The sequence below is a fragment of the Cucumis melo genome, chromosome 7 (genome assembly GCF_025177605.1).
Source record: "Cucumis melo cultivar AY chromosome 7, USDA_Cmelo_AY_1.0, whole genome shotgun sequence".
Lineage (NCBI taxonomy): Eukaryota > Viridiplantae > Streptophyta > Magnoliopsida > Cucurbitales > Cucurbitaceae > Cucumis > Cucumis melo.
Genome location: NC_066863.1, coordinates 29013196 through 29039315, shown reverse-complemented (window position 1 = coordinate 29039315; position 26120 = coordinate 29013196). Strand labels below are relative to the sequence as shown.

Sequence of the window (26120 nt, the reverse complement as noted above, 5' to 3'; positions counted from 1 at the left end):
TTGATGTGTATATGAGTGTAAAGCATCAAAAGCGAACTTTCGAACACTTTTTAAGGATCTTTTCAAGAAACAAATATGATCATAAATGTTGTTTTCCACATATGTTTCCTCCAAAACCGTAATTTTCAAAAAGTCATCCATAATTCATTCATATTAATTGAAAAGTTCAAATTGCAAAGGACTTTATCCATATAGCATTTACATCCAAAGCAAAAAAGAAAGCTATTTTAACACCTTCCTTTGTTTGTAAAAGAAAAAAAAAAAAGGCTAAGTGTATATAACCAATATCATGTGCCCTTATGCACTTCAAAAATAAAGTTTACTTCATAAGTATTTTTAGGGGACCCCCTAATATAAAAGTTTGAAAATTGTTAATATTCAAATAGAAAGGTTTTGCAAAGTTTGTTTGAAGAATCCATATCTCTTCTTCTCTCTTGATTTAAACATCCCACCAACCATATTGATTTAATGATACACATAAGAATGTCATGAGTTTTATAGTACTCTGTCTTCCCTTTTTTCTTTCTAAATTAATGATGATTTGTAGGGTTGTTTCTTTAAACCATTGGAAAAAATATGTTTCGAATATATTTTTCTTTCTATTTTCATTAAGAATATAATTTAGGTAATCTTTACTAATTTGTAACGAAAATTCGTATAATCGTAATTAAATTTTATTGATAGATCAATCGTAACATACTGCAATCACAAATGTGTAATTAGATTGTGTTTACCTAAAACTCAAACACAGACGGTAACAGTAAGACGTAATTTTTTGACGCAATTAGATTGATCGCCTTTCACTCGTCAATTAGATTGTGGGTTTTATGTTTATAGAGTTGGACGTGGATTGCATGTGTCAAGAATTTTTTAAATGACCGACCTATATTTTCTTTAAAGCTCTCGTGAATTCATGATTCTATCTAGAACCAAAACTAGATAATCGGAAAGCAAAGATAACTTTGTTTGGTTATGCATAGAATGTTATCGTATTTTTCTAGAAATAAACAATGTATTCGTATAAAGTTCTATCAATATTTTTTTCAACTTTGGTCTTTTTCAACACACTAACAAATTTGAAAAAATTGAATCAACTTTAATTTATTTTGGTCATTAAATTTTGAAAACAACCATTTAAGTCCTAAAAAATGAAGTAAAAATGAACATCAAGAGACCAAAATAGTCATTTTTTAAAGTATAAACACAAAAATGAAACTCGTGAAAGTATAGAAACAAAAATTAACTTTTTAAAAATATAGAGAACAAAATAAAAACAATAATAAAAGTATATGGACTTATAAAATAGTATTCAAACATATTTTCTTAAAAAAATAAAGTACAATTTAATCTAGTATATTATTAAGCTATTATATATATATAGATACTATTTTCTCTTATAGAAAATCTAGAGGAACATGATGTACCTAAGTTTTTTTTTTTGAATTAATTCTTCTACCTAAATGTATTCACTTTCTCATAGTTTCATTTAACCCATTTATTTCTCTCCAATGCCTTGGGGGTAAAAAAGAAAGGTAGACTTCTTTTTACTCCCATTAACTAAGCTTCATGAATATACCTAAACTTACATATCCAAAATGTTGGAAATATGAACTTCACACCCTACGTATTATTGACCTTTGAAAAGAAAACAAAAAACATCATATCACATCACATCACCAACTAGGGGCCGCAATGCCTTAATTCCTTAAAGAAAAAAAAAAAAGAAAAAAAAAACAACAACTCATATCAAAGTTTGGACCAAAATATACTCGTGAATAATGAATGTTCACGTTGGATTATTGTCCATGTTGTATATGACAGTTCGTGTTCTGTCATGAGCCATTCACTTGCTAATCTAAAAATAAAGGACGTGGTTGGAGCATCGTTATAGATTGTTTATATAACTTGAGCATTGTTAAATTTTCATCTATTTCAAGTGTGGTTATTCGTTTTTATCTCAAGGTTAGAATGGGAGGAGGTTGTGAAAAAAAACTATTAGAACTCGTTTATCCTAACCGAGTGTGATTTGTTCCTTAACAACTACTATAATTATTATAGATTGTAAAGTCATTTTTCTATAAAGAAAAAGAAAAAATATTTTAAATAATAAAATTGTTGAAATATTTAGAATGAATTTAATATAAATTTAAAAGGGATTGCGGAAAAAAAGAAAAAGAAAGATAGTAATTAAGAGAGAGTTGAGATGGGCGGCTGTGAGCCACTCATCTTATCAACCACATCGGCTACGCCAAACTGATCGACAGAACTTTTCTTCACTCCCAAACATGAATGAGATAATAAAAAAGAATATTAAGGGAACTAAGAATAAAAGTCCAAACTATTCTCCAATCTCCAAGCAAGCAAATTCCCATTCACCTTCTCCTTCTTCTTCTTCTTCTTCTTCCTTCCTTCTACTTTTCCTCTCTTTTATTCCTTCTAACTCTTCTTCATTTTTTCCCCTCATCACCACAGTTTCTCCATCAATGGACTCTCTATAACTTTCTTAAGGTACTCTCTCTCTCTCTCTCTCTCTCTCTCTCTCTCTCTCTCTCTCTCTCTCTTCCTCTTCTTTAAGATTGAAAAACAGACGAGTTTAAATAATCTTAGATACGTTTTATTTCTATATTACAATCTTTTGTTTTCTTTTTTTGGATTCAGCGATGTTGTAGTGCCTTTTTGATCTGCATATTGATTGTGAAATGGGTTATTAGGGTTATGGGTTTTGAGAAATGTTTTTTTTTAGGACTAGCTACCTTTTTTCTTTGTGTCTTTTGATTTTATAATTTTGTATACATAAATTCAACAAAGTTACTTGATTTAAGCAAAACAAATAAAAAAAAAAAGGGTTTACTTTTAAAAATCTAATCTACTAATACCAACTTTTTCCAGAAACACTTTTGAATGGAAAAACTTGCAGGGATATTTAAAGCTCGTAGATTAGCTAATAAAAAATTGTTGTGGGTCAAGAGAAGACGTAAATGAAAGGGTTGTAGGGAGACATAATAACACGTAGTCAAAATTACACTTAAAATACCATTTTAACCTCATTTTTCGAACTTTGTTCAACTTTAGCATTTATGTCTTTGGTTAGTTTTAATACTTCCAATACATTTTAATTATTTAATATCAATTTATTCATTCATCTTTTCAAATATAATAAAAAATCACAGAATATTTTGACTAAATATTACTAAAGTCCATAATTGATTTATACATTTTTTTTTATTTTACCGATTTATTTTTTTAATTGTTGAATTTTTATAATATCCAATCATTTAAATAAATTAATAATTACATCAAATTAAATATTAAACTTTGTAATGATATCAATTTATTTAATTATAAACTAATAGTTATATAAACTTTAATATGTATCCATTTTAACTCTCAACTTTTATAAATATATATGAATAAATCATAATGAAACGTATAAATTATTATAATAAATCTTTTTATTGAAAAGAATGAATTGTAAACATATAAAACATTTAAAGATAATAGTCAAATCGCTTGAGAAACTAAACATCAGGAATTATAATGGCAGAAACTCATAATCGACAGCATTTGGAAGTATGAATTTATTTATTTTGTCTTTCTCAAGTTTTTCCAAAATTGGTCCATGTGGTGCCCAGCCCCCCTTCCCTCCTTCTCTACTTTTCCTTCTTCAGTTTTCCATACATTGTATGGCCTTTGGATGAACATCTCTACCAAACCTAAAAGCTATCCACCCATAAAAAGAGAAGTAATCTCTTTGAGTGTATCAAAATATTCTCTCTTTTGTTTTCAATCTTTATTTATTTTAGTTATTATACCTTTTTGCATTTCTTATAAAGTATATGAATTAAATTAAAGGAGGAAAATATAATATTTGTTTAACATACTTTTCTTTGTAGATTAAATAAAAAATGTACAATTACTCAAAATAAAAAAAAAAAAATATGATGCAATTATTGAGCTCATTAACCCTTCTCCTCTTTTATTCTCCATTGTTTGTCAACTGCTATCTTGCTAGTTTTGTCTTCAAGAAAATGGTATTATCAAACAAAAAGGAGTTGGTGAGATCTATAAATTGATGAGTTAGAGATAATGTTTTGAAATCTTTCTATAAAGATGAAAGTATAATTTTCTTTTTTTTTCTTTTAACTTCAATTGGCTCGTCTTTTAAGGTGACAGATTTTCAATTTCTAAATTTTTTGTGCCATTTAGCTGTCTCTAAATACTTTTTTTTGGAAATGAAATAAATAAAAAGGGGGAAAAGATATTACAATAAAATATCATTAAGTTTTGAATTTTATGACAGATTGATTCTTCAAACTACTGGGAATTTTCCTGTAAAAAGGAATCGGTGCTTAAAATGTTGTTTTGTCCTTTTCTAATTAAAAATGGAAAAACGTGTTAACCAATTATGTTCATCAAAATAATATATGGAGTTTGTTAATTCTCTCTTTTGTCCAGCTATGAGCTATATACCGTATCAAATCAGCCCTGTACATCTCGAACTTGATGAACTTCAATCTTTGGTCATCAATTAGTGATAGACTTTATGATTCATTTGCCGGTAATTAAGAGTATTTTGTCGTAAAATGAAGCTTTAAAATTCTTTGAATTAAATAAGGAGTTCGATAGGGTGTGATCACTCATACCTTAGTGAAATAAGGAGTTTTAAGGAGTTTGAATTGTTGTGATCACTCATACCTTATTCACTATTTGCCATTATGATGCTAAGCTTCAAATCTTGTGATCACTCGTACAGTACTCATGAGGTTTTTTTTGGAAGGACATGACTGATTTAAATATAAACAATAGTTTATTAGTTTTCAAGGTAAGTATTAAAGTAATGAAGAAGAATCTAACATGCATGGGACATGATCTTTAGGGTGTTAGGTAAGTGTTTGAGAAAGCAATGCACAAAATTGAAATTATAGAATAGAATCTTTTCGAATATGGTAAAAAAATGTATATTGATAGATTTATATCCGTAATAGACATTTTATGAACATTTATGTATGATGTATTTTCATAAAAAATAGATTGAACAACCAAAAGTGTTGAAACAATATTCTATATTAGTATGATCCAAACTTTCTAGCAACCACACAGTATCTAATGCCTTGAATGTGTCATTAAATGACTATTTATTATTTTGTGTGCTCCGCTGGTGTATGATGTTTATGGCAAATAGTGAATATGGTTATAAATTATTGGAAATTTTCCTACTTGAAAGTTGGTATATTTAAAGTTTGCGAGATTTACTGATGGCTAATGGCCAAAAGTTGGTGGTCGGGTGCTTTTCAACCATTGATGGTTCACAAGGATCAAACCAGTCATATTCATTGTCAATCAATTATGATGGCCGACGCCGCGACAACCTTTTTTATTTCTTTCTTTTTCTTTTTCTCTCTCTCCCTTTAATTCGCATTTCGATGGACTTCAAGGAGTGTGCGTGGACAAGTCTTATCCACATTTTTTTGCTTCTCCTTCATGTGGGTTTTGATCATAACTCCTCGTTTCTCTTTCAATGGATTTTACTTCTGGTTTTGCCCCGAAAATCCCATTTTTTGTTTATAGCTCTAGATGAGTTTTAACAATGCATTTACCCTTTTCTTCATCTGGGTTTTGCTTAGAACCTCTGTTTTTGCAAGAAAAAGGTTAAGGTTTCCCTTGTTAAAAGGCTTCTTTTTTGTTTCTAGTGCCAAAATGGAACTGCTGCTGTTGACAAGTTGTAACGACAAATTTTACTTTTTGTCCATTTGGGTTTAAGGACCCATTCCTTTTATGGGGGTTTTCTTCTTTTTTCTAGTTTTGCTTTTGCTACCTTTCTTTTTCACCCCCGATTTGTCCTTGTTTAACTTTTACTGAAAGCCAAATGGACATGTCTATTTCTTCATCTTTTCTTTTCTTTTATTTTTTGTCCTTTTTTTATGGTCTTGCTGAATCTTCCCTCGGTTCTGCCGCATTTTTTTTCCGTGTTTTTATCGCCATTATTTTCTCCTTTACATCTTCCATTTAAAAAACGAGTTTCTTCAGATTTCAGATTACGTAGTTGTTATGTCCTCTACCTTGTCATTTAAAACTTATTTAGATGTGTTGGAGGAGCAAGGAACTACCGAGTTGAGAACCTTCTTGACTAATGTGTAGTTTAGTATTTTATGCATATATTTAGTGCATTGTCTAAAGGAACGACTGTTTCCTCTTTCGAGATACCCGAAATCAAACTTTAAATATGGTTTATTTTAAGAATATTAATTAAGGGTTCTCTGTTTTTTGGGGGAGGATATTCCCCGTTGGGTTCCCTCTGTTATTTCTGATGAGGGCTGTATTATTGACCTTGTGTTTTAATGAAGTTTGTTTTTTTTTAAAGAATATCAATACACATCAACCTTATTTATTTATTTATTTCTGAAAGGCTTTACTTAAATGGGTGGAAGTTTGAGTTATACAGTACAAGCACTACGCTAATTTAACTATGTTCATTTTTCGGACAAAAGGTGTTATCCTTTTCTGTTTCCTTCCTTTCAAACTGGTTCTTTGGATTCTCCTGCTATTAAATATTGCTTTGTTTATTAGTTAACAAACTTAATCTTTCTTCATTGTTAGGAGGTTTTGTCAGTTTTAAACAGGGTATCTTTTGTTAACGTTATCTCTGATACCTGGTGTTGTTCTCCAGGGAACTTACCTTCGCATCTATTGTTTCTACTTATTTCTCATCATATGGATACCTCAGTTTGTGTTTCTTCTTATTTCTTCCATTTGATTGGATGTCAAGTTTTCTTTTTCAAAGCTCTTTTGTTTGTGGTGCAGTTTTACTTTGGTTCTGTAATCAATTTTTTTTTTCTTTTCTGTTCATTGCTTCAGAAGTCTTTTTATCATGTTGAAGTATCCAAGCAAGGGTTGGCATTATGAACTGACTTTTGCTTTTGTTTTCTTTTCACTTTTCAGGGAACGCAGAGGAATAACTGGAAGGTGTTCAATTAGAGGATGATCATTTAGTTTTATGCTTATAAAATTTTCAGCCATGGCTTCTACCTCTAATTGGTTGAGTTCACCTTCTTGCTCCATGTTTGAATCCTCGGAGGACCATGCTCTTGGACCTATATTCCAATGGTTACGGTTCATTTTCCTTTCACCTTGTGCTCAAAGAGTTTTGTTATCATCCGTTGATATTCTGTTCTTGGTTGTACTCTTAGCTTTTGCATTGCAGAAGCTGTGTTCTCGATTCAGTTCAGTTGATAGGATGAAATCCGACATAAGCAAACCTCTCATAGGTAGCAATAGACCTCTTATAACGACCACCATCTTGTTCAAACTCTCTCTAATTGTTTCTGGCATGCTAACCATCTGCTACCTTGTCATAAGTATCTTGACGTTTTCCTCGAGTGTTCAATCTACATGGAGGATTGTGAATGGTGCATTCTGGTTGGTTCAAGCATTGACTCATGCAGTTATTGCGATCTTGATAATCCATGAAAAAAGATTTAAAGCTTCTAAGCATCCTCTTACTCTACGAATTTACTGGGTCATAAATTTCGTAATAATTTCCTTGTTTATGGCATCAGCAATTATGCGTTTGGCCTCTACTGGAGCAACTGATGAACTCAATTTGACTTTGGATGATATAATTTCCATAGCCTCATTTCCATTATCAGTAGTTCTTCTTTTTGTTGCCATAAAAGGATCAACAGGGGTTCTTGTGGCTGTAGCAACTAAGGAAGAATTCGATGGACACAGTGATTTAATTGAATTGGCATCAAGTAAATTGAACCTGTCTTTATTTGCTTCAGCATCTATTGTATCAAAGGCCTTTTGGCTGTGGATGAATCCCTTGTTAAGAAAAGGTTACAAAGCCCCTCTCCAGCTAGATGAAGTTCCTACTCTTTCACCTCAACATAGAGCTGAGGAAATGTCAGCCCTCTTTGAATCAAAGTGGCCCAAACCCCATGAAAAGTCCACTCACCCAGTTCGAACCACCTTGATCCGTTGCTTTTGGAAGGAAATTGCCTTTACTGCCTTTCTGGCTATTATACGCACTTGTGTCATGTATGTGGGGCCTGTTCTTATTCAACGTTTCGTAGATTTCAGTGCTGGAAAAAGAAGCTCCCCATATGAAGGATACTATCTTGTACTGATTCTTCTTGCTGCGAAATTTTTTGAAGTTCTCACTACTCATCACTTTAATTTTAACTCTCAAAAGACTGGCATGCTCATTCGATGCACACTCATTACTTCTTTGTACAAGAAGGGCTTGAGGCTATCATCATCTTCCAGACAGGATCATGGGGTTGGACAGATTGTGAATTATATGGCTGTTGATGCCCAGCAGCTATCTGACATGATGCTCCAACTGCATGCTGTATGGTTGATGCCATTACAAGTTACCGTTGGTTTGGTTCTTCTCGGTGCTTATCTAGGCATTGCTACAGTGGTTACACTGCTTTCACTTATTGGTGTTCTTATCTTTGTTGTGCTGGGCTCTCAGCGTAACAATAAGTTCCAATTCAATGTAATGAAGAATCGTGATTTACGGATGAAGGCAACTAATGAGATGCTGAATTACATGCGGGTGATCAAGTTCCAAGCATGGGAGGAGCACTTTGATAATAGAATTAAAGAGTTTCGAGAAATGGAATTCGGATGGCTAACTAAATTCTTGTATTCAGTGTTCGGTAACATTACAGTCATGTGGAGTACACCAATTGTTGTATCAACTCTCACCTTTGCAGCTGCTCTACTATTAGGTGTCAAACTTGACGCCGGGTTAGTGTTTACAATGACAACTATCTTCAAGTTGTTGCAAGAGCCTATCCGAACCTTCCCTCAAGCGATGATATCACTTTCCCAAGCAATGGTATCACTTGGGAGGTTGGATCAATTCATGTTGAGCAAAGAGTTGGTTGAAGATTCAGTTGAAAGAACTGAGGGATGCCATGGAAATATTGCTGTGGTAGTTGAGAATGGCCGATTTAGCTGGGTTGACGATACTAATGGAGAAATAGTTTTGCATGACATAAATTTGAAGATAAAAAAGGGAGAACTTACAGCTGTGGTTGGGACTGTGGGATCAGGGAAATCATCTCTTTTGGCTTCGATTCTTGGTGAGATGCAAAAATTGTCGGGAAAGGTATAGTTTCTTCTCCTAGAGAGTTCTAAGCAGTGAGCTTAAATGTTTGATAAACTAGCAGTACAAGTTCATTTTACTCCATTTATGACTTGTATATTCAAATCATTTAACCAATTTAAATCTGAACACAAACAAAAACACATATATAATTCCTTTTTAATATCTTATGTTGCACACTTCCATAATAGGTTCATGTTTGTGGAACGACTGCTTATGTTGCTCAAACGTCATGGATTCAAAATGGCACCATTGAAGAGAATATTTTATTTGGATTGCCTATGGATAGAGAGAGATATAGGGAAGTTGTCAGGATTTGTTGCTTAGTAAAAGACTTGGAAATGATGGAATATGGAGATCAGACAGAGATCGGTGAGCGTGGTATTAACCTCAGTGGCGGGCAAAAGCAAAGAATACAGCTTGCCCGAGCTGTTTATCAGGACTGTGATATCTATCTTCTTGATGATGTATTTAGTGCCGTTGATGCTCATACTGGGTCTGAAATTTTTAAGGTAAATATTTTATTTTAGGCTACTTTGCTTCATACGCCCTGAACCCATCTATGTAGGGAATGATACAACTTTTTTTCACAACAGAGACAATGTAAGACAATTTGTGAAAAAAATGACTTTTATTGTATGCTCTTTTTTCAATTATGTTATATTTTTTAATGATTCTTGCTTGTTAAGGTCCCATACAACTGTTTACTGTTTTCCTCCCTACAATTTCAATCTCATAACTCGTCTAACTCATCTTTGGTCTAAACTATGTACCTTCAGGAATGTGTAAGAGGAGCCCTCAAAGGCAAGACCGTGATACTTGTTACTCATCAAGTCGATTTCTTGCACAATGTCGATGCAATTTTTGTAAGTGCTTGAAAACTGTCTATATTTGGTTTCTCAATTACATCTATCAAAATACTGTAGTCTGATATGAGGTTTCGTTGGGTTTTTTTGAATCTTTTTATGGCTTAGGTCATGAAAGATGGGACGATTGTGCAATCTGGAAAATACCAAGAACTAGTTGAGGGTGGAATGGAATTTGGGGCATTAGTTGCAGCACACGAGACCTCCATGGAAATTGTGGATAGCAGCAATCCTACGCTTGAAGTTTCTTCTCCTAAACCTCCTCATTCGCCAGCCCAGCATAGGGAAGCTGCCAATGGCGAAAATGGCCATGTTGATCAACCACAGGCTGAAAAGGGTTCATCGAAACTGATCAAAGATGAGGAGAGGGCGACTGGTAGTGTTAGCTTGGAGGTGTATAAACGTTATTGCACTGTGGCTTATGGATGGTGGGGAGTTGCAGTGGCCTTGTTGCTCTCCCTAGTGTGGCAAGCTTCTTTGATGGCTGGTGATTATTGGTTGGCATATGAAACTTCAGCAGAGCGTGCTTCTACCTTCGATCCTACTTTGTTCCTTTCTGTCTACGCTGGAATTGCTGGCATTTCAGTTTTGTTGGTGATGACTAGATCATTTACTTTTGTATTTATAGTGCTCAAGACAGCCCAGATTTTCTTTTCACAAATTCTTACCAGTATCTTGCATGCCCCCATGTCGTTTTTCGACACCACTCCATCTGGAAGAATACTAAGTCGAGTAAGTTTTCCCACCATCAATTATTCTTTGAACTAGATACTGTTTTACCTTTAATATGAATGACATTCAAGTTCTTCTTACGAAGTTCTAACTTTTATTTTCTCCTTTTTGTTTAGGCTTCAAATGATCAGACGAATATTGATGTGTTCATCCCCTTTTTCGTAACTATTGCTACTGCAATGTACGTTACAGTACTCAGTATCTTCATTGTCACATGTCAGTATGCTTGGCCCACAATTTTCCTTGTGATTCCTCTTGTGTATCTCAATGTTTGGTACCGGGTAAGGACGTCTTTTATCACAAGGCAAATTTATTATGACCCTTGAATACATGTTCAACCAACCCCATGAAAAGCTCACAGAATTTAAACCACATTTGTGCTCTAGGGATACTACCTTGCTACCGCTCGTGAATTGACGCGCCTCGACTCAATAACTAAAGCACCTGTGATTCATCACTTCTCAGAAAGCATACAAGGAGTTATGACCATTCGCTCTTTTAGGAAGCAAGATCAGTTTGGTGAAGAAAACATTAGACGAGTAAACAACAATTTGCGTATGGATTTCCACAATAATGGATCCAATGAGTGGTTAGGATTTCGTTTGGAACTTCTTGGAAGTATAGTGTTCTGCGCTTCAGCAATGTTCTTGATCTTACTACCCAGCTCCATTATCAAGCCTGGTAAGTGAACTGTTCTTTCTCACGAAAAAATGTCAGGTTCCTTAAGAATTTGTCAGATTGTAGCTTAAACTGCCATTACTTATTGCAGAAAATGTTGGTCTGACATTGTCATATGGATTGTCTTTGAACGCTGTCATGTTCTGGGCCATATATATGAGCTGCTTCATCGAGAACAAAATGGTTTCGGTCGAGAGGGTGAAACAATTTTCTGTTATACCACCAGAAGCTGCATGGAGAATTAAAGATTCTCTTCCTCCCTCGAGCTGGCCATACCGTGGGAATGTTGATATCAAAGATTTGCAGGTCACTTCTTGAGCTATCTTTCATTTTCTTCCTAAGACCATGTTTTCTTTCTCCAGCGTAATATTACTAACTATGTAGATGTTTCTAGAAGTGGTAATGTTATTAACCATAAGTCAAAGCCTTGATCTAATTCCTAATGCATCGTAAAATTAAATTCATTTTTTTCTTGAGCAACAGGTTCGATATCGGCCAAACACTCCTCTGGTCCTTAAGGGTCTCACGTTAAGTATTTATGGAGGAGAAAAGATTGGTGTAGTTGGTCGAACGGGAAGTGGAAAATCGACTCTAGTCCAAGTGTTGTTCAGACTGGTTGAACCTTCAGCAGGAAAAATAATTATTGATGGAATCGACATTTCCACATTGGGGCTTCATGATCTAAGATCGCGGCTCGGGATTATTCCTCAGGAACCAGTTCTTTTCGAGGGGACAGTGAGAAGCAATATCGACCCAATTGGCCAGTATTCTGATGATGAGATATGGAAGGTACACATTTTTTGTTTATATGCTTTGTCCATTGGTTAAATCACTCGTTAGAGTAAAGATTTGAAAGATACGAAGTGCTGATGCTGCAGCACGATGAGTATTTCATTTCTGCTATGATTGTTTGCGATCTTATCCTTACGTTGTTGAGTTTGATCTTTTCAATGTATGTTGATGATACTTGAATATTATCACTCTTTCAGAGCTTGGATCGGTGCCAACTTAAAGAGGTCGTGGCTTCAAAGCCTGAGAAACTTGATTCTCCAGGTGCTTACCTCATAATTTCATCTTCTTTTCTTTTAAAGTAATGAATGATGGATGGTCTCTAATAAGTATTTGTTGCCAAACTCATCAGTTGTTGATAATGGAGAAAACTGGAGTGTGGGACAGAGGCAGCTTCTCTGCCTAGGAAGGGTCATGCTAAAACGAAGTAAGCTTTTGTTCATGGATGAAGCAACTGCATCAGTCGACTCAAAAACGGACGCATTGATTCAAAATATCATCCGAGAAGATTTTAGATCGTGCACAATCATAAGTATAGCTCATAGAATTCCCACAGTCATGGATTGTGACCGAGTTTTGGTCATCGATGCAGGCAAGTTTTCTTAACTCGACAAGATTTCTAAACCATCTGAAGTAATAACAAATAACATCTTTTTACTCAACATTGAACAGGAAAAGCAAGAGAATTTGATAGGCCCTCTCAGTTGCTTCAAAGGCCAACACTTTTTGGAGCATTGGTTCAAGAGTATGCCAATCGATCCCTTGAACTTTAAATGCGCTGTTTTACGATTTGTTTGGCTTCTCAACGTCGTGTCTCGAGCGGCAACGCAACGGCGTAGTTAACCTTGGGCTCGGGTTTTGTTTTTGATGAGTTAAAAAATGTGGTAGAAAGCAAGGCCTTTGCATCCTAGTATGGTAAGGATGTAACAACCCTTCACATCAGCTGCATTGGTAACTGTTAGGATTCTCAATCTATCATCACTCTTTGGGAGCATTTGGCTCGGTTTTCTTAGAGCAAATTTAGTAAGTTTTGTAAGCCATAGCTTATTATTGGTTCCCAATCAATTAGTAGGAAAAGCTACACTCAACAGAAAAGGAAAAGAAAGAAATTTAATTATTTGCATTGATCTGTTGAAGTCTCTTGACCCTTTTTCCCCCTTAGTATAACATCCAAGTTTCTGCTTTTTGTAACTTGTGGTTGTTTTCCTTATCTACTTTAATGTGGTTTCTTTTTTCTTTTTTTGAATTTTTCGCCAAATTCTATATAAAGAAGTTGTAAAGATTACTCTTTTAGTTTCTAAATTTTAGTTTAGTTTTAAAAATTTTGTAAGATTGAAAAACTAAGATCCATTTGATAACTATCTTATTTTTTAAAATGAAGATTATAAATACAACTTCCAAATTTCTTTTTTTACTATATTCTTGTAATCAATGATCTAAAGAACTCTGAAAATACTTCGTTTGAGGGAAGGATCGTTGAAAATGTAAGTAAATTCTTACATTTGGTTATGAGAGGAAATGAGAGGAAGAAGTAATCGTGAGTATATAAGTTAAAAATACTATGTAATAAATACCAACAATATTCATCTTACATTATAAAAGAATAATTGTCCTAACATTGAAGCACTTATTCAACCAAACATAAGTGAAAATGGAGCACTTCATATAATTTTTGTCGCATCAATGTCTATCTAGTACCTTACACTTGAATATTTATTCAAAAAGTATGTTATTCATTACATGGTATGTATGATTAAGAAGTAAGAGCGCTTGGATTGTTATTGAGCTCGAGAACTCCGTTTGAAATAGTAGTCTTCCTTTTCAAAAAGTTAGAATACCACTTAGCTGAGAGTTTAGGATATCGTTTCAAATTTGGATCATCCAAGTCTACATAGAATAATCCATAACTTGAATGATATCCATCTAATAATTCAAATAGGTCGAGAAATGACCATGTGAAATATCCTTTTACATTCGATCCATTCCTGCAACAATTTCAAAATAGAACTCAAAACGAGTATATATTACAAATAAGATCACTTTTAATTTGAAGTTTTATTCTCTTCTAAGAGCGTTTGATCATATAGTTAATCGATAGATCCCAAATTGTTAAAATCACTAGTAAGGGATAATACAACTTACCAATTTTTTCTTTTGAAAAAACTCGTTTTTATTCTAGAATTTGATTAGAAATTCAACTATTCTTTATTTATGAATCAAACAGAACATAAATAAATTAGGAGATTTGAGTTGAAAGTGATTATGATTAGATGTACCTCAAAGCATCAAGAACTGCACCAATATAGCTATGCATATATTCCACTCTTGGCACATCTTCTAATTCTGAGCTTCTCTTCATTGGAAGACCTAACAAAGACATTACACATATTAAACAACTGCTATCCAACTTAAATTTAAATGGCCTTTAATTTAAGGTTTGAATTCATATATATAAACTTTAATTCCCTAAACGCATCAATTTGAATCTTGAACCAAAATTAAAATGAAGTTTAGAATATATTTCAAAACAAATTGATAAAAATGATGAGAGAAAGAGAGAGAGAGAGATCACCATTTTCGTAGATATAAGTCGGAGGGTTTCCATAAACTTCCTTCAAGTACTCTATCATAATTTGCAGGCTCTACAAATGTAACAAAAAACAATTCATTCATGATCTTCCTTTCTCAAAATTAACTTAATCGTAATGTTTATACTATTAATTTCAAATAATATCGAACTATGAATTCTTCCACCAAACATAAAATATAAGAAAAAAAAAACAAAACCTTTATTCAACTTATATGATCTAATAGAAATCGAGTATCTATCAATAATAGAAACGGATAGAATTTATTTATTTATTTTTTTAACATCAAATAAAAGGAGAAATAAGAAATTGAAAATATTTCCAAACAACTCTTTAATTAAACTGGGTAGCACTTACCTCAGGGGCTGTGACATTTTCCTTCAACACTGCGTGTATCAAGAAGTAATTCTAAGTTAGTTTTCCTTCTCATTCTAGTGCTTCTCAATTTAGCTCTGTTCAGTAACTATTTAGCTTTTATTTCTTTTGTTTTTGATAGATAACCTTATAAATACTCGTTCAACCTCTAATTTCATGCTTTGTTATCTAACTCTTTATTAATGAATTAAAACCCAAACCTATATAGTTGACTAAGATTCTAACTCTTGCAGTTAATAAAGATGCAAATCGTTGGTAAGAAAAATAGTGTTTTTTTCTTAAAAATTAAAGGATTAAAAACAAGTCTAAAAATTTTGATTAGGACAAAAAAAAACAAAGTATTAAAACATACTCATTATCTTTGCTCCCATATCAGCTCTAGGGTCTCTAATTTGCAGCATCAGGCTTTGAGGATCATCCTTGACACGCCAATTTTGGTAATGTATGATCCCAATGAAATCGGCAGATCCCTTCACAAGACTACTCTCAGCCCTTGTGAAAATTGGCAATTTTGAACCTACATTTTTTATCATCAACTTCGGATACTCACCAAACACCAGTGGATGAAGCATCCTATAAGTAAATAAACAAACAATCAAATTAATCTATTTCCCTTGAAAATATAACATGTGTTTTCAATATTTTTATCTTTAATTTATGGTATAGTAATTACAATCTAGCTAGGTCCTATTTGTTACTATAAAGATTGTAACTATGGTTTTTTGTTTCTACTTTTTTACAATTAAAGGTTGTGATATCATTTCTCAACTCAAAGGGAACAAGAAGAGGTTGGACAACACGTCTTCCTCAAGAATAGTGGTTCCACACTTGTGGTAACCAAAATTACTGATTCAATTGAAACACCCACTATCCAACGAAGGAAAAATATTGAAGAACTTTAGTTTCATGAATATTATTCTTGCCTTTTTAAAATCTTGCAACCAAATCCTCAGTAGTTTCCCAAGTGATGCATCATCTAGAAAGTTGTTCGAGTTTTGCTATTGGCTATATATTTGATTAAGCTATGCTCTTTACTTCTTTAATTTTGTCTCATAGTGATGTCTCATAATATGTCGCAGTCGCAGAGGGTATCATGTTGCTCTTTTCGTTTTCTTATTGATGATTTGAGGATTTTATTTGGGAAATATTTTTAATCTTTCCATTGTGCTATTTAAGTTCAAGAAGTATCCTTGCTAGGACAGGTACTATTGTGTGATAAAATTGTTACAAATTAGAAGTATAGAGACTAATTGTTTGCAAATTAAAATTTAATAACGTAAATAGAACCCAGTTTGTTGTTCAAGATAGAAATTTTTTAAAAGTTTGAATTGAAAGTAGAACTTACCAATTGAGAAGAAACTCATAGGCTCTTTCAACAGCTTTTGCGTCTTCCTTAGAGTCAGTCAAAGGAACAAACCGAAGCAGATAGACACTGATCCCAACAAAACCATGTTGTTTGTCCTGTACATTACTTTCTTTTCTAAGTTAAATTTTATTTTTTAAACTCATTTTAATTTTTATTTCATTCTCTCTTTGGTCCATCATCTTTCAAATATTTCGTATTAGTCTTGAAAGTTTAGAGACTGAATTGTTATTTATTAAAGTTGAATGACAAAATTATTAAATGTTTAAAAATTTAAGGACCAAGTCGTTACTGACTATGGAACCAAAACTACTTTCTAAAAGATTACCTTGTAGTTTGTGTTATACAAAGCTGCAGCTGATGCATGAGCCAAAAGACAATGATGCATAGCCAAATAAGGCTCAGTTGAGGAGTTTCCTTTAGAGCAATTCCTTGTACCAAATGGAAATGAACATCTATTTGGTGGCACAAACCCCATGTCATATCCTCCCAATGCAAACACATTAGCCTCATTTACAGTTGTCCAATGCAGCACCCTATCTCCAAATTCTCTAAAACACACTTCTGCATATGCCTTGAAATCTTCTCTACATTATCACATTAAACACACAATGTCAAGATAAATGTATATTACCCGACTCTAAAAGTCTCTATTAGTTTGAACTCTCATTTTTTACGTGTTGAAAAGAAGAGGAAAAAAAACACTATGATTGTATATTGAGTTGATAGTTTTGAACAGTTAAATGTATGAGTTGAAAACTACTAAAGTGTCTTAAAATATTACGAGATTATTGGGTTTTCAAATCTACATCCAAAGACTGCTATTGAAAAGCAACCACATTTAAGTTATAAATTTAAATTTATAGATGACAACATAATTAATGTCAAAGAGTATACTGATCAGTAATCAGTAAAAATCTTGATTAAAAGTAGAGATCTTGAAACCTAAAGATCAAATTAAAACATAACTCGAACTTCAAGATTTTAACGTAAGGTACTAAATTGAAATCAAACTCAAAAATTTAAAGACTAAAAATGTAATCTAAAAACCAAATGAAAACTAAACCCAAAAGCCTAAGGACCAAAATTATATTTATCTGATCAATGCTTATTTTTTAAATACTTTGATTCGTTATACTATATTTAAATAGTTAATTATGAGACAGTATATTTTATAGCCTACATCTAACCGTTGTTGAAAAGAAGTAACAATATAATGATATCAATTTTCAAGAAATTGAGATAATGTAGAGAAATATAAAGTAGGGCTTACATAATTTTTGGACTGACCCATCCCCCATATTCATCTTCAAGTGCTTGTGGGAGATCAAAGTTATGCAACGTTACATGGGGTTGAATTCCTATATTTAACACAATAACATAAAATAAGAAGTTTATATACAAAATAATTATATATGTGTGTGTTTGTAAATTAATGCATGATTGATAAATTATAATTGGCAAAAACAAAAACAAACCATGGTTGATAAGTTCATTGATGAGATTGTTGTAATATTCTAAGCCCTTTGGGTTTATGGGTCCTCTTCCATCTGACAAGTTAAATAAATCACAAAAAATGTGAAGTCATAGTCTCTGTATAATCTTCTACTTATTTTAATAATAATGTATAGAAAGACTAATAATGGTATTTTAATTACTTGGAATAAGTCTTGACCAAGAGATGGAAAATCTATAAGCATCAAGTCCAACATCCACCATCAATTTCACATCTTCCTACATTAACAAACATGATTAACTTAATAAAGCTAATCAAAAGTAGAGATGAAACCAAGTTTATTTAGGCTAAGAAATTAGCAAGTAAATGCAATTTTTTCAACTCTAACTAGATAAGAGGTTAAAAAACATTATTGAATCTTTAACTGAAATGATTTTAAATTAACGAAAAATTCACATATTATTAATTTTGGGACAATTTTTAATCAACGGGCATTCCCTAGTCAAATTAAGTAAAAAACAATTGCTTTCAAGATGTCATATGTCCCACCTTATATAGATATAGTCATCTAACCTCACCAATTTGGTGTATATCAAGTTCTATAATTATTAAGTCTAGAGGAATATTTTAAAATAATTGCAACTATAGAAAAATCTATTATCGATAAGATTTTGTTAACGGTAAATTTCTGTTATGAAATGTGTATTTAGAATTTGCTTTGTTTGTAAATTATTTTGCATTGAGTTCGATTAATACACTTACGATTCCCTGATCCATAGTCTAGATTGAATCCACAAACAAGCCCACGTAAAGCCGAAATATGGTAGTTGGAGAAAATGCTTTACAAACACTAAAAGTTTCCTCAATTAAAGACTAAACTCCTTCTAGACAGTTGAAGACTTTGAAAATCTGAGGCCAAAAAAATGCTTTCTAAAGTCTTCAAAAATTAAAGCCTAATTCCTTGAAGATTGAGACTAATCCTTCATGACGAGATTGAATACTTCAAAGATTGAAAGAAAACATAACGATCCTAAAAACTTCAAAAATTAAACCTTTTCTTAAAAGACGAAAACTTTGAAGATTCCAAAAGGACAAGAAAACAGATCTAGAAGACCTTGAAAACAAAAACCACTTACAAAATCTATCGACTTGATGAGCTAGAAGTCGAAAACCTTCAATAAGCTATTACTCGAATCCTTTAAAAAGTTAAAACATTTATTAAGTCCGAAGAAAAGTCCTTAAGAAATTACAAGTTAGAAGACCTATTACAAAATGAAAATCACAGACCAAAGCATAACAAAAATAAAAGTACAAAAAGTGAGTCACAACAAAATTGGATAGAGTTTAGAAACTAAATTAATTCTCTTCCACAGAAGTTGAAAGAAGCTAAGTCAAAGACATACCTTATATTTGTGGTATTGATCACATGCCACGTCACCATTTCCTCCAGGTCCATCAACTTAACCATATATTAAAAAAATAAGAAAATAATAATAATAATGACTTCATTCAGCACCCAGAAAAGGGAAAAAAGAAAGTCCCAAAAATGATGAATGAATTGTGATAAACATACCAGAATGGGCAAAAGTATCCCAAATGCTTGGCGTTCTTCCATCTTCAAAAGCTGCTCCCTCTACCTTTTATACACTCTTGGGTTTCAAAAATAAAAACTATATATTTATCCAAAGCTAAAGAAACTAAAATCTCTCATGAAAATTAAGGTAAAGTTACCTGATAAGCAGTTGTGGCAGATCCAAAAACAAAAGTGGGTGGAAAATCATCTCTTGTATAATCATCAACAACAGCAACAGCTTCTAAACTTGAATTAATTAACAGAATCAACAATAGTAATAACCCAATTGTCAGACCCAAATTTGACATCCCTTTCCCCCTCCTCTTTCTTTTTGGCTCCTGAAACCATATCAAACACAAAAGATAATACTTCTCTCTTCACAGACTAATACAATTTCATTTACCGAATAACATAATTAATTACAAAGCAATCAGCCATGAGAGTGAGTGAACTCACAGAAGCTTAAAAGAGCGACGATGGCTTCAATTTCACGACAACAAAAAAAAAACTCTCGCGCTCTGTTTCTTCAAACATCAATACCATACCTTTCTTTTTTGAACTATTCCACAAAGTATGAAAAGTCCATTTTCATACGCTACAGTACAAAGAGGAAAACAATACACACACACACACACACACATATGGGGACCATGACCTAATAGTATATTTGTATTTGCAAAACTGAAACTTTCTTGTCCGGATTTTTCGGAATACAAACTTTGAGGTAAAAAACATCAATTTTTGTTGATGTTCACACCGAGTCCTTTTCTTGGATTATTTTATTTCTTTTCTTGCTGTTGCTCACTTTTTCGTTCTTTGTCTTCTTTTGCAATTGATTTATTTGGTTTTTGTGCTCATAAAAATGTCGAAACAAATTGTTTGTTGTTGCTGCCGACTAACTACAGAGAAGGGAAGATGGTTCTAACCAAAGACAAAAATATAAAAAACTGTAGAATGAAAAGACAAATCGAGCGACAATCATATAGAGGGAAATAGAGCAACGAGAGACCGAGAAGGAAGAAAAAATATGAAAAAATCACTGGTTCAATCTCAATAAAATTAATTTGTCGTTTTTTCAAATATAATAAAAAAAATCAATATATTTATTTTAGATTTATTATTTATCAATGACAGACTTTGATAGACATACTAATAAAAATCCATCGATAGAATTAAAATTTTACCATATTTTATAAATATTTTATAAATATTTTTTGTTATTTACAATAATTTTCCATAAAATATATTTAGATGCATCCCAAGTAATATCCATATTTGTTCATCTAAGGAAATAGTCTAATTTTATAACTTGTTATGTGACAAATTCTTCCTACAATTTTTTTAAGATAATTAAAGAAATTATGTGTGATAAAAATGAGATGCATAGAGATAGGTGCATTTCGAAATATACACTCAATAATTACTCTTGGTTAGACAACAAACTTTTCTTATATTTTTAATACAATTTGATTCATTCTTTTTATAAATACAATAAGATTAAGATGCATAAATATGTGTACATTCTAAACATTTCTATGAAATTAGAAAAAATTACACATGTACATCCGTTAAATTTTCTAGTCATAATTTGTCATATTAGAAATAATTCTGGATGAAATAAAGTATTACCCATCGTAAAACATTTTCATGAAAAACTAAACTAATTAATAACATCTCGTCGGCTAAATAACATTTCTTGTCGTCTAATTTTTTCACATTAATCTATAAAATACTCGTCATTACATTATTTAATTAGTCGCTTTTACCACCTAACAACTTGGAATTTAAAACCTTATCTTTTTTATTTTGAAGTTATTATATTTAAAATAATATTATTGTAGTCTTATGATTTTGGGGTTAATTGAAAAAACTTATGACTATCATTTTGACATCTTTCGTATTGATCAAAATGGCCTTCTCCTTAATTATCTTTCTTAAAATTGTTTTGAAATTAAAATAGCAGATGCAATCTTCATTTTCAAATATCAAACTAAATCTATATAATCTAATATGTGTGTGGTTGAAGAGAGTGGCAAATTGGGGAAGATAAGAGTATGGTTGGTGGGAAAAAGAAGAAGAAAATTCCTGGTGCTCCGATGGTTTCTCTTATCCAGGTGGCCCTTTCCCAAACCCAAAATCTCCATAGTGGTATTCGTCTTTCTTAATCGACTTTTTCAAATTAGGAATGGAGTATTTTATTGATATCGTGATTCTTTATTACTCATATGGGTATTGATTGTATCACGATTTGAACTTGTTGTTGTCCTTACTATGAAGGGATTTAGAGGAAGCGTCCTGTCTTTTGATCTAAACAAGCTCCTTGAGGGGCAGAGCACAATCAAAGCTTGACAAGGCAAAATAGAGATTGTGAATTCCAAATTTGAAAGATGAAGAGGAAGATAAATAATTAACCGAACAAGTTTTTTTTTTTTAATTTTATTCTCAGCATTTTCATTCTTTTTATATTATCAAAAGAAAGATCTCTCTCTTGAAAACTCAGCCTCATCGAGGTACACAAACATTCTTCAAAACAATACACGAAGGCAGAGACGAATCATCTATGAAGGGGTCAGGGGTATGTGCCTAACTGCTTACCTACTGTTTTCTAGTTTACTGTTTTAGGTTACTCTTATGGTTTGTTAAAACTACTTAGTTAGTTATAAAGTAACCAACTTGTATTACTTCTTCTCAATAAATAAGCACATCTCTTTTCCCAGGGAGAGGACAGAATATTCATTCGTTCAAAAAATAGTTTTTGGTATTACATTGGTCTATCCTCACATCGAATCGTTTTATATATATAGCAAAATGAACCAAAATATTTATAAAATATAGTAAAATTTCAGATTCTATATATCAAAGATAGAACTCACCACTACAAGCTCCGTGTTTGTGATAGAACTCACCACTACAAGCTCCGTGTTTGTAATCTTGTTGTACTTCCGAATGTCGATTGTCTTTTCGTCTGATAACTTATACTTGTAGAAATACAAGTTCCTGCAACATTTTATTTAAAATAATTAGGGAAAGTTGAGAACAGAATGTTTGAACTTAGAATAAATTCATAAGAAAATTCAACTATGCAATCACATGCTTTTAAAATCCAGTCCCTATAAATTATGAATTTTCATTAATCTGAACCCAGAGATTGGTAGAAAAAATTTATTTTGTAAGGAACGGAAGCTGCAACCGCGAACGTAAAAAAGGAAAAAGGCAACCAGAACTTACATGTGTTGAAGTATCAAGGAATTAAAGAACCAAGCGATAAAATGAACAAGTTGTAATTACTTCTTTTCTTTTAACTTCAACCAACATATAGTACAAGAGAGTCATGCATTTGATTGCATTGTGATAGCAAATGCCTCAACTTATTCAATTGAACTTCAAGTTGTCCAATCAAATCAAAGAGTCTAATTTACTCAAAAATAACTAAAATCTGTTACGACCTACCTGTCTTTTAATATTGCCATACAACACTAAAGGACGTGGTATTCTAATTTATGCACACAGATAAGCAACAAACACATAAGGAATGGAATGTTTTCAATTGTTCCACTTCAAGATTCCTCCTTTGTCTATACACATTTCCCCCCATTTTATTACACCAAAAAAAGATGAAAACCAAGAAGACTTCCCGTTTCCATTTCAATGGCCAATTCCCGATTCCTTCTTTCACCATTTTTCTCTCTTCCCCAACTCCCCTCAAATCCAATTCAATCACCATCCAAAAACCACCTCCAGATTCACTCCACCTTTGCTAAATTTGACAACTTTCTTGACCTTAAACCTGAGTCCAAACCTAAACCCCTCAAGCTTGATCTCCCCTTGTTTCACCCCTATTACGATCGTTCCCGCTTCGACGTGGTGGTCGTTGGGGCTGGCCCCATCGGCCTGCGTGTCGCTGAGCAACTTGGTGGCTTTGGAATCAAAGTGTGTTGTGTGGATCCTTCCCCGCTTTCTCCTTGGTCCAATAACTATGGCGTTTGGGTGGATGAGTTTGAGGATTTGGGGTTAGAAGATTGCTTACACAAGACTTGGCCTATGGCTTCACTGTATTTAAGTGATGAGAAAGTCAAGTATTTGGATCGCCCCTATGCTCAGGTGCTTACCTTTCAACCTGATCTCATCTTTGGTGTTTATGTGTTGTTAATTTAATTATATTTAATTTAAAAGATGAAATAGAAACTCCTGATAAAAAATGGGGGTATTTTTTACAATTTCCTCATTTTTCAACACAGGTGAGCAGGAAGAAACTGAAGATGAAACTAATGGAAGAATGTATAAGAAAAGGGGTAAAGTTCCACAAAGCCAAAGTGTGGGAAATCAACCACCAACAATTTGAATCTTCAGTATCTTGCAACGACGGAACCGAAATAAAATCAAACTTAGTAATTGACGCAAGTGGTTTCACAAGCAAATTCACAAAGTACTCAGACTCAAACCCAAGAAACTGCGCCTTTCAAATCGCCCACGGAATTTTAGCAGAAGTGGACCACCACCCATTCGATCTAAACAAAATGGTTCTAATGGATTGGAGAGACACCCATTTGAACAACGAACCATACCTAAGACAACACAACAAAGAATTCCCAACATTCCTCTACGCAATGCCCTTCGATTCCAACCTAATCTTTCTCGAAGAGACTTCCCTCGTCGGCCGTCCGGCGCTGCCGTACACAGTGGTGAAAAAGAGGATGGCGGCTAGGTTGCGGCATTTGGGAATAAAGGTGAAGAGAATTTTAGAAGAGGAGAAATGTGTCATTCCGATGGGGGGTGCTCTGCCGGAGATGCCGCAGGCGGTGGTGGGGGTAGGTGGGGTGGCGGGGATGGTGAACCCGGCAAGTGGGTATGCGGTGGTTAAGGGAATGGCGGCGGCGGGAAGGATAGCGAGAGTGGCGGGGGAGGGGGTGGGTGGCGGGGGTGGGAGGATGATCAGAGGGAGGGCATTGGAGGGGAGGGTTTGGGAAGGAGTGTGGCCAATGGAGGAGAGAAATGTGAGGGAGTTTTATTGCTTTGGTATGGAGATTTTGATGAGGCTTGATTTGGATGGGATTAGGGGTTTTTTCAATGCCTTTTTTGATTTGGAACCATTTTATTGGGAGGGTTTTTTGTCTTCTAGGTTGTCTCTTTTGGAGTTGGCTATGTTGAGTTTATCTCTTTATCAACATGCTTCTTTTAGGTCTAAGCTTGATATTCTTACTAAGTCCCCTCTTCCTCTTCTTCAAATGATGGCTAATCTTACCCTTCAAGCTTTGGGATGAATGAATGAATAAGGGCACATTTATCTGTGGGTTGTTCCGTTATTATAATATAGGGTGTTATAATAATCCGAAGAGGTAAAGAAAATTTGTGTTTGAGAGGAACAAATTATTTTAGTCTCTTAGTTTTGAAAGTTTGTGTTAGAAGTACAAGTTGTTTTAGTCTGAGTTTAAGGTTTATGTGTTTTAGGTTGTTCATTTGTTTAAAATTGTGTTCTTTACGGGTTTGGGGTTGTATTTTATTTTATTTTCTACTCATATTAAATTGTGTTTAAGAATTGCCAACTTAGAAAAAGGATGGTAGATTTTCATTTAAAAACAGTTCGTGAAAAAGAAAAAACTCAATATGAATTAAAATATATATGGTCGTAAAAGATTTATTGGCAGATTTGTTTTTTCTCTTGCTTTAAACTTTGATGACAACCATAAAGCAAGTTATGTATTAAGGTATGTTTTGATTGTTCATGCAACAAATTAGTTTAGGTAAATCCTTTTCAACATTTTTATAAAAAACTATTTAAAATAAATGCACTTATGGTCACTTAAATCCTTTTCAAAAGTGTTTTTCGACCTAAGTTCATTTGGATTTTGGATACGCAAAGAGTTTATACTAGTGTCAAATTACTGTAAAAGAATGCAATTAAATACTATGAACTAGTGTATAAAATGATCTCCAAAGATGCTTGCATTGGTGGTTTTTTGAGGTAATTGTTGGAGTGGTTGGCAAGGTAAAAACCATCCAAATTGGGGTCGGATGCTGTCTTCGTTGGAGTTGGTCATAGACAGTGACTAGAGGTGATCGTCGGAGTTGGCTGTCATAAGTAATCTACCAAAAGGCCTTGGTGATTGGAGGTATCTTTCAATGTAAATGAGTTGGAGATGGAAGGAAAGCCTATAAACTTGATTTTTAAAATAAAAACAAAATAACTACTAAACAGTACCTTAATTATTTACCCTAAAATACTATACCTTCAACAGAGAAAAAAGAGAAAATTGAAATTAAAAAAAATATGAGGACTTTGGCCTAAAATGAAATTTAAATTTTAAAGTAGAAAATAGAAACAGAAATGGGTAAAGGTACAGGTTGAAATTTGATGAATGAAAATTGGAAGTAAAACCTTCTATTTATAGTTCATTCTTAAACAATTTGACAAATAAAGATATATACTAACTTTTGTTCAATTAAACTATTATGAGTAGCTTATGATAATGGATTAGACATCATGAATGTGGTCTTTGAGTTGTATATAAAACTACAGTCGACCCATTTAAATATTTGATATATTGGACAAATCAATTAATAATATTTAAAAGTAATAGAAACTTA

The 26120-nt window shown here is 33.0% G+C and overlaps 3 protein-coding genes across 8 annotated transcripts; 2 read left to right on the top strand and 1 right to left on the bottom strand.

The window, feature by feature from the left end:
- Positions 1 to 2304: 2304 nt before the first annotated feature.
- Positions 2305 to 13371, top strand: LOC103494778 (ABC transporter C family member 14-like). 2 transcript variants are annotated; one of them, XM_008456131.3, is made up of 12 exons: positions 2305 to 2508; positions 6940 to 9118; positions 9307 to 9627; positions 9895 to 9981; positions 10090 to 10713; positions 10830 to 10994; positions 11100 to 11394; positions 11483 to 11697; positions 11875 to 12180; positions 12381 to 12444; positions 12533 to 12772; positions 12853 to 13371. In XM_008456131.3, the coding sequence occupies exons 2-12, from the start codon at positions 6995 to 6997 to the stop codon at positions 12951 to 12953; spliced, it is 4542 nt and encodes a 1513-aa protein (XP_008454353.2). In that variant the 5' UTR covers positions 2305 to 2508; positions 6940 to 6994; the 3' UTR covers positions 12954 to 13371. The 2 variants fall into 2 exon arrangements, with proteins under 2 accessions (XP_008454353.2, XP_008454354.2); XM_008456132.3 differs by lacking the exon at positions 2305 to 2508 and adding an exon at positions 5563 to 5648.
- A 355-nt stretch (positions 13372 to 13726) lies between these two features.
- Positions 13727 to 22527, bottom strand: LOC103494776 (beta-glucosidase 11-like). 5 transcript variants are annotated; one of them, XM_008456129.3, is made up of 14 exons: positions 22409 to 22527; positions 19694 to 19873; positions 19536 to 19599; positions 19366 to 19421; positions 18165 to 18240; positions 17985 to 18056; positions 17780 to 17867; positions 16835 to 17093; positions 16489 to 16604; positions 15496 to 15716; positions 15126 to 15154; positions 14753 to 14822; positions 14457 to 14547; positions 13727 to 14165 (listed from the first exon to the last, which is right to left on the bottom strand). In XM_008456129.3, exons 2-14 carry the CDS (start codon positions 19841 to 19843, stop codon positions 13934 to 13936), a joined length of 1524 nt encoding a protein of 507 aa, XP_008454351.2. In that variant the 5' UTR covers positions 19844 to 19873; positions 22409 to 22527; the 3' UTR covers positions 13727 to 13933. The 5 variants fall into 5 exon arrangements, with proteins under 5 accessions (XP_008454351.2, XP_008454350.2, XP_050943410.1 ...); XM_008456128.3 differs by lacking the exon at positions 22409 to 22527 and adding an exon at positions 19992 to 20161; XM_051087453.1 differs by lacking the exon at positions 22409 to 22527 and having other exon boundaries at positions 19536 to 19611; positions 19694 to 19841.
- Positions 21453 to 24892, top strand: LOC103494777 (capsanthin/capsorubin synthase, chromoplastic-like). Its single transcript, XM_051087456.1, has 4 exons — positions 21453 to 21683; positions 21813 to 22110; positions 23046 to 23636; positions 23774 to 24892. Exons 3-4 carry the CDS (start codon positions 23184 to 23186, stop codon positions 24794 to 24796), a joined length of 1476 nt encoding a protein of 491 aa, XP_050943413.1. The 5' UTR covers positions 21453 to 21683; positions 21813 to 22110; positions 23046 to 23183; the 3' UTR covers positions 24797 to 24892.
- Positions 24893 to 26120: the final 1228 nt, after the last annotated feature.

Coding starts and splice junctions, on each gene's coding strand:
- LOC103494777 (XM_051087456.1), top strand. CDS start 23,184: ATGGCCAATTCCCGATTCCTTCTTTCACCATTTTTCTCTCTTCCCCAA. Junction 23,637..23,773: donor TGGATCGCCCCTATGCTCAG/GTGCTTACCTTT, acceptor TTTTCAACACAG/GTGAGCAGGAAGAAACTGAA.
- LOC103494778 (XM_008456131.3), top strand. CDS start 6,995: ATGCTTATAAAATTTTCAGCCATGGCTTCTACCTCTAATTGGTTGAGT. Junction 10,714..10,829: donor CTGGAAGAATACTAAGTCGA/GTAAGTTTTCCC, acceptor CTTTTTGTTTAG/GCTTCAAATGATCAGACGAA. Junction 12,445..12,532: donor TGAGAAACTTGATTCTCCAG/GTGCTTACCTCA, acceptor CAAACTCATCAG/TTGTTGATAATGGAGAAAAC.
- LOC103494776 (XM_008456129.3), bottom strand. CDS start 19,843: ATGTCAAATTTGGGTCTGACAATTGGGTTATTACTATTGTTGATTCTG. Junction 18,241..19,365: donor ATCAATACCACAAATATAAG/GTATGTCTTTGA, acceptor TTGTTAATGTAG/GAAGATGTGAAATTGATGGT. Junction 17,094..17,779: donor TGGGTCAGTCCAAAAATTAT/GTAAGCCCTACT, acceptor GTGATAATGTAG/AGAAGATTTCAAGGCATATG.